The following is an 8,066-nucleotide window of genomic DNA, read 5'->3' on the forward strand; positions in this document are numbered from 1 at the left end:
CAATCCGAGAGCTTGTTTGTGATTGAAATTTTGAACCATGTTGAATGATTCTTCCATCGATTGATCAACGGTCTCTCTTCCATGCTGCATAAAAACTACCTTAGCGTTAGAACTATTCATGCTGATAACGTGTTGTAAAATAAAAGGAATAGATTGAGAAAGGAGAGAAACAACCATGAGAATGAGAGAATATGTGTATATTATTGAGTAGGGAACCATCTCTTATATAGAGATGAGGTCATGATGTAAATTACAATAACCCTAGTTGGCTAATTACAAGAATGCCCACTAAATAATAATTATTTACAACAAGTTTTAGTTTATTACAGAACCACATTTTCTTTGTGAAAGACTTTTTAACAATAAGACAGCTCCTCAATCAACATCAGGTAGCGATGAACCAGAGATGCAATGAACTCCTCAATGTTCTTGTTAGTGCTTCCATCTTCATCCACAGCCTTTCTAGCCGATTCTTTCAATGCTATAGCATTTCTCTATATTTCTTTTCCCCTTTGTCCCTCCAATATTTCACTTACACAATGCTCTACTTCTTCTTGCCTCACAATCCCTTTCTCATCAACTTGAGCTTTGATCCCAATTTTCCACACATCCATAATGTACGTACTCATTGGCATTGGTGCTTTGGTCAATCCATCGAGGCATTGCAACCATTGGAACCCCCAAACTCAAAGCCTCCAATGTGGAGTTCCAACCGCAATGTGTAATGAAGCAACCAACTGCTTCATGAGCTAAAACCTCCAATTGGGGACACCAGGAAACCACCAAACCCTTTGCAGATGTCTCCTCGACAAACCCTTTCGACACCTTCCTTGCTTCTGATTCTCTAATCACCCACAAGAATTTTCAAAGATGCATATGGTCTAGGCAACATTGATCATTAGCTTATGAAACTCCAAATCATATTTGTAGCCAAAAAGTGACTGAGATAAGGGAAATAATTCCTATATACTTACTTGCTCTTCCAACTCATAAAATGTATTGCAGAGGACCCAATCAGCCTTGTCAACATTGCAGAACTGATCCACAACAACCATTTTATAGGCGGCCAGGTAAGACCCGAAATCAGATAGAAAGGATGGCAGGTCTGAGGGCTTAAGTGTCAGCAACCCGGAAGCGATATTTCAGACTCAACAACAGGCAGTTTCAGCGATCCATTCTTCACATGGTAGTAGATGGTGTTTACAGCACAAGACTATGTGAAGAAGATAGCCCCAAGAATACCAAATTTCTTAGCAATATCCAGAGGCCAAGACAAGAATGCATCATGAACAATACAATCAACTGGTAAGCCTGAGCTTGAAAGCTTCTCAAGAAGCTCAGCCAAAGTTTGTGACCCTGATTTCCTCAAGCTCTCCAAATAGACATCTATGCTTCCTTCTTCTACTCTCCCACCTTGATCATAACCATTAGAGATCGTCTCCAATGGAACATGACTTGACCCTGACCTGTGCATTGTCTTGCATAAAAAGCGAGTGGTAACTAGTGTCACTTTGACTCATTTATGCTCTAAGAGCTTAGAGAATTGGAGCATGGGATTGATATGGCCTTGGTCAGGATAGGGTAAGACCAAGCAGTGAGCTTTGTAGGCTCTTTGTTGACCCTTCTCCATTTCTCTATCTATGTCTTGCATAGGCAAGCCACAACAATGGCAGTTTATATACTGATGAACAATGAATATGATGAATACACAACTACTCAACCAAATGATGAAACTCAATACGTCTCTTAGTCATTTGGACATGAATTTCCAGAGATGAATGTTTTTATATTTAGGGAAGGTGGAATATGAGGGTAATCTAAAAAGAACACTAGTGTAGAACCCAAATGCAAGTGTTCAACCACAAGAGTTGGAAATCCATAATAAAAAAAGAAAACTACAAAGGGACCCTGAGGTTTTGTTTACTACATAAAATTAACATAGAATGAAAATTGAACGGGCCATTTTAGTTCGTAATTCAAAAACATTAGTCAGGGTAAACAACACAGAATCAATTTTCTTATCAATTCTGAAGCCCCCTAAATCATGACAATAAAAATATCAGTTATCACAATCAACTATTAAACTTTTATAAAGGATTCACTGATGTATAGTAAACTAGTGCAACTAATTAAGGCAAAATAATACGAAGGGTATACTAGCATTAGGCATTCAGGCAGGCATCATTTTCATAAGAAACTGGTTTTTTCCCAAGTCATGTTACAAAGCAAGCAAGTGCAGATACCCCATCAATATTACTAGTGTGTAATGAAGCACCCAACAGCCTCATGAGCCAAAACCTCTAGTTGGGAGCACCATGAAAATTGAATCAAGATGAACTGCACAATCAGGATTCAGGAACCAAGATGAAGTGTACTGTCATCCGACGAAAGCGTAATGGTCAAAATGCTATAATAATTTCTCAATAATGTGAAGTTGCAGGCCAAGTCTCTATAAGTCTCTATACGTCTCTTTGTTGCATTATGACTAAAAACAATGTTTGGGACAACTACTTACTGACCCTTGGTGGTGCTTAAACATAGAATAACACTCTCTAAGTGTTGAATATGAAACAAAAGAAATAAGTGAATGTTCTCAATGATTGACCACAGTACCAGTACCCCAGTTAATTTTTGGGTCTCACTTCTCCTCTTTCATCGCTGAACACATTAAAATCTGAAACAGAATTAAGTAAACTAATTTGCATCAAGAAAAGAATCAATCTTCAAAAGCAAAGAAAATAAAAGGTTAAATTATGGGAGGGAAAAGCCAACGCCACAATATTGATCTCTTAATTGTAAGTAGTGGCATCAGAACGAGCTGCGTAAATTTGCATTTTATTTTTCATCACAAGAACAATTCTTATTCTCAAAATAGACAATTCAAGGATTCAGAGGACTTGTAACAGAACTACATAGGAAAGGCACTAACTGAAGCCAAACTAATGGAATCATCAGTGTAAAGGCGTGCAATAGTACAATAGAGATCGAGGTACCAAAGAAGTTGCAGAGTTTCAGTGAACTTGACACTTGAGCAACTCTTAATGCTTAACCAACGTCGCAATGAACTCATCAATGTTTCTGTTGGAACTTCCACCGTCAACCACTGCCTTTCGAGCCAAATCTTTCCATTTCATGGCATTCTTTTGTATTTCTTTTCCGTTGTCCCCCTCCATGATTTCATTAATACAACGCTCAACTTCTTCTCGCCTTACAATGCCTTTCTCATCAGGTTGAGCTTTAACCCCTATTTCCCAAACATCCTTAATGTACTTGGCATTGGTGCTTTGGTCAGAATATTGTGGCATTGCCACTAATGGAACTCCTAAACTCAGAGACTCCAAAGTTGAGTTCCAACCACAATGTGTAATGAAGCACCCAACAGCCTCATGAGCCAAAACCTCTATTTGGGAGCACCATGAAACCACCAAACCCTTCTCAGCTATCTCCTTGATGAACCCTTCGGGGACTTTAGCTGCTTCTGATTCTCTAACCACCCACAAGAATTTGCTTTTGCTCCTTTTCAAACCCCACGCCAGTTCCTCCATTTGCTCAAGTCCAAGTTGTGCAGCACTGCCGAATGAGATGTAAGCAACAGAGTTCTTCGGATGTTTGTTTAACCATTTCATGCATGCATCATTGCTGGATTTAAAGAGGTCAACGCCATAACCTTTGTCGTCTTTAAGTCGGTTATCCAAGTAGTTAGATGGTATAGTTGGTCCAATGGTCCTCACTGGCCAAAACTTTGCCAACCAATCCACCACCTACACAGAGCAAAAACAAGGAAGCAAGATAATTGACATCAGTAAGTTTAGTTTTGTGGTTATATAGCAACTGGTTTTGGAACTTAGATTCATATAAACACCATGATAAAAAAATTGAGATCTCAAAGCACCAAGAAGAATATATAAGCAAATGAGACAGATGTAACAGACCATGGTTGTATACTTGTGTGTATGTGTGTGTAGCAGTCTCTAATGTACTCACTTGTTCTTCCAACTCATAAAATGTGTTGCAGAGGACCCAATCGGCTTTGTCAACATTGCAGAACTGACCGACAACAACTTCAAAGTAAGCTGGATAAGACCCGAAATCGGATAGAAAAGATGGCAGGTCCAAAGGCTCAAGTGGTAGCATCCCGGGAAGAGAAATTTCTGAGTCAGTAAGAGGAAGTTTCAGTACCCCTTTGTTGACATGATTGTAAATGTTGTCAACAGCACAAGACTGAGTAAAGAAAACAGCCCCAACTATTCCAAACTTCTTGGCAATGTCCAAAGGCCAAGGCATGATTGCATCATAAACAAGACAGTCAACTGGGCACCCTGAGCCAGATAGCTTCTCAATGAGCTCAAACAAATTCTGCGACCCCACTTTCCAAAAGCTCTCCAAATAGGCCTGGATACTTACACCCTGCGTTTTCCAGCCTTCGTCGAAACCATCAGAGATGGCCTCCAGTGAGATAGTCTCAAGTGCAGTGCAACATGATCCTTTGTACATTGTATTGTAGATAAAACGAGTAGTGACCAGTGTGACTTTGACTCCTTTGTGATCTAAAAGCTTAGAAAATTGCAGGAGAGGGTTGATATGGCCTTGACTAGGATAGGGAAAGACCAAGCAGTGAGCTTTGTAGTCTCTCTGTTCTTTCTCCATTTCTCTGGTTTGTTGTGTATCTGTGTTGTTTGGAAAGAACTTCAGCTGCAAGGTAATATATACTGCTGAAGTATGAAGATGAAGTGCACAATCAGTCCACGAAACTAGTGGTCAGATAAGTCTTGTACACCAAGTTCTATCTATACGTCTCTTTAGAAGCAAGGTAATATATTCTGCCGGAAGTAACGTTATATCATTGTTTTAGAAGTTGGTAAAAATACGTGCAAAGGTTTATGATTGACATCGATTGACCAGTAGTTGGAAGAATGCTGATCTATAGACTGTTGAAAGCTTATCTATGATTATGGCGACCTAAGATTAGGTACAGATAGCCAATAATTCAGTATAATAAATTTTATAGCTCATTTGGGGAAGTCAGAATGTCAAGTACAATTTGGCTTTTGCATCAGTGCCGCGTGAGTGCACTATAACTTGAATGGAAATCCTAAAAAGTTCAGTGTATAGATGATCACCCTCTGCAGATTAACATGGACACCCTGAGGCGTGTCATTTGGAACCATTTACTTTTATGTCCCAGAATACTCTAGAAGAGGGGAAGAATGTTTAAACCCACACAACATCAAATATGGTTCTGAGTGTGCTCCTATTCCCTCCTGTCAAACTATATAACCTGATGGTTCTGGGGTTTCAAGAATGTAAATAGGGGATTCAATGGCTGGGAAGAAAATAACAGGGTTGCGAGGAAGGCAAGAACTGGAGTTTATTAAGTTGGACGATGTATAATATTGTACTTGGTAGAATTTCTTGATAAACTAAAATTTGCTTTTAGTGTTCTACAATCCACATGCAAATGATTGGTATCCGATCAGCCAAATCAACTTGAACCATATTAGTCGGTGAGCTGTGGCTTAGTTAGTTAAAGTTAATTAAAGTGTTTAACTGACAAATTTGAGGTCACTGGTTCAAACATATGTAGGGTGTGTGAGTTATTAATAAAATATTTATAAAAAAAAAAATTTGAACCATATTATGCTGGCAGAATAGATATCATTGATAAATTAAAGCTAGGAGACATTTGTTGTTACCGAAAGTAACTCTGCTCATAATAGTGTATTATCTATGAAAAATATTAAAGATAATATGCTGAATGAAGAAACTAGAAAGAGTTCTTCGTCAAGTTCAGAAAATGGGCAATTCTTCATTGCAGAGAATAGAGGAAGGAGCAAGAGCAGAGGACCGAGAGGCCATGGAAGAAGTATGAGCAAATCCAAAACAAGGTTTAACGAAAAATGTCATCATTGTGGTCTTCCACATTACTACAAAAACGTTATCAGACAACACTCATCATACAACCTTTTAAGGTTCCCTACTTGTTTGATGAAGTGAACTGTTACATACAACGCAAAGTTACAAAGTTTTGTTGTTTGATGACACAAAATTGTCAGGTTATATTTCAAGAGTTCAAAACACAACAATGATGCTAATTTTATGTTGTATGATTTATGAAAATTTTGGCTGAAGGATTCCCCCCATCACCAAATTGAAAGTCGTGCAAGATGCAAAATGTTTGGACAATAGACTTTTATTTCTTTGTTGTATGATGTTGTTACAATTTATACTAGGCAATACCTAGTGCAAGTTTAGAAAATATATACAACAATTTAAAACGTTCTGTTGTGTGACTGGAAAATCTGATGGCATGCCAAAGTCGTTTTGGCTCCAAAGTTTGCCTCCATCGATTTGGTGTGCTATGCCAAAATAGTTTTGGCTCCAAAGTTTCCCTCCGAGTATATATTCTGTTGTGTGAAAAAGTATGACAAATTCAATAAGGTACCCACCAACCCTAAACGCTAGTCTCACACTCTCACTCCACTACCACAAAAACAGCTTTAAACAACGCCTATCAAACGACGTATAACAATAAACCGTCGTGTGACTAATTTTTAACTTTTTAGATGTCAGTTTTTGAATAAATCATCGTGTGAATGTGTAAAAATTTGAGCCCAGATTGCAAGGTAACCAACATGTAAGAATGATACGACGTTTTGTAATAAAAATGTGGTGTGAGTGTATGTTTTTGCAGCAAAACCATGTCAGCCAATATTTCCCTCCAACTTTCTCCCCAAATTTAGCCCCAAACTTAGAGAGGGAACATGAATTTTGATGGAGGCAATGCCAAAACTTAAAATTTCAGGCATCAGACCATATTTATAGGTTTTACGTGGTGTGATTTAGTGTCGAAATGAATGCCAACTTCAATCTGCCCATACCTTCCCCTTTACATTTTAGCCCAAAATTAAATTCTCCCCCCAACACTTAAACAAAAACAAAAAAGTTAAAAGCTAAAACCTCGACAAACACACTCACAAAACCAAAAAACAAACACTCACAGCACCAGAAACCTCGACAGCTCTCGACAGCTCTTGAGCAAAAACCCAAAATATTCGCAAAAACCCAAAATATTCACATCTTCGTCTGCCTCGTCTATCTCTTTACCGAAAACCTCAACCCACATCTCTCTCGACCCCCATCTCTCTCAGCCTCGTCTACCTCAACGGAGACGACGAGGAAGCTGTCGGCGCTGCCTGACCTAGCCCTAGCTTCTCTCTAGATTCGTCTCTAGCCTGGTAAGCTCTATCCCTTACATCTCTCATAAATCGATTTCGATGAATTCAAGGTTTCAATTTTGATGCAGGTGACTTGGACAGTTGGATTGAGACAACTACAATACCATTTGGAGCTTTGATTTTCTGACGATTATTTCTCTTATGGTAATTGTTGGAATCAAAATTGCTGGGTTTTGGGTTTTGGGATTTAGGATTTGGGAATTCGGTTTTGGGTATTTGAGTTTTAGGATTTCACTAGATCTGTTGCTGGGTTTTGGGTAATAAGGCTTTTAGGTTTTGTGCTATAAGGATTGTAGTTCTTTTCTGGGTTACTGCTTTGATGAGTAGTTGTTCTTCATGATTGTTGCTTTTATTAATTGTTCTCAATATGATTACTCTCACCTTTATGCAGAAATGACAGAGTTTTTCTTTGTGGACATGACCACATTTGTAGATGACTACTTCACAAATCCAAAAGAGCATGTCTATGACTGGAGAGGCGTCATTCCTTGAGAGGATTACCTCTCAAAACTCTTCAAGGTATGCAACCACAATTAATACATTATTAAAAGGATTATTGTTTTCTTTTAAATATCCAACCTAATACATTGTTGTTTCTTAAATGGGATATATATGATGCATATATGAAATTTAGTGATCTGTTTAAATGTTGTTTAGGAGATGGAAGGAAAACAAATGAGCAAAAAATGGAATATATTTGTTTGAATTTAGCAGTTTAGTATGGGTAATGGGACTATGTTCTATAGTTTTATGGATGTTTAGTGGGTTAATTTAGTGGAATTGAGTCTCTTAAACTGTTTTCTCTACTATAATATAGTGGAAGCTGGTTAT

At 38.2% G+C, this 8,066-nt stretch overlaps 2 protein-coding genes and 1 pseudogene across 2 annotated transcripts in view; 1 reads left to right on the forward strand and 2 right to left on the reverse strand.

The window, feature by feature from the left end:
- Nucleotides 1–356: 356 nt before the first annotated feature.
- Nucleotides 357–1,630, reverse strand: LOC101301939 (annotated as a pseudogene).
- Nucleotides 1,631–2,815: 1,185 nt separating this feature from the next.
- LOC101300970 (UDP-glycosyltransferase 74E1-like) lies at nucleotides 2,816–4,672 on the reverse strand. The gene is made up of 2 exons (XM_004289708.1): nucleotides 3,985–4,672; nucleotides 2,816–3,761 (listed from the first exon to the last, which is right to left on the reverse strand). The coding sequence occupies exons 1-2, from the start codon at nucleotides 4,645–4,647 to the stop codon at nucleotides 3,039–3,041; spliced, it is 1,386 nt and encodes a 461-aa protein (XP_004289756.1). The 5' UTR covers nucleotides 4,648–4,672; the 3' UTR covers nucleotides 2,816–3,038.
- Nucleotides 4,673–7,175: 2,503 nt separating this feature from the next.
- Nucleotides 7,176–8,066, forward strand: part of LOC101301254 (probable LRR receptor-like serine/threonine-protein kinase At1g05700-like) — a 3,275-nt gene continuing 2,384 nt past the window's right edge. Inside the window, exons 1-2 of the mRNA XM_004289709.1 lie at nucleotides 7,176–7,379; nucleotides 7,627–7,754. The gene's annotated coding sequence lies outside the window, so the exon portion shown is untranslated. The remainder of the gene's footprint in view (nucleotides 7,380–7,626; nucleotides 7,755–8,066) is intronic.

The sequence above is a fragment of the Fragaria vesca genome, linkage group LG2 (genome assembly GCF_000184155.1).
Source record: "Fragaria vesca subsp. vesca linkage group LG2, FraVesHawaii_1.0, whole genome shotgun sequence".
In the NCBI taxonomy this organism is placed as follows: Eukaryota; Viridiplantae; Streptophyta; class Magnoliopsida; order Rosales; family Rosaceae; genus Fragaria; species Fragaria vesca.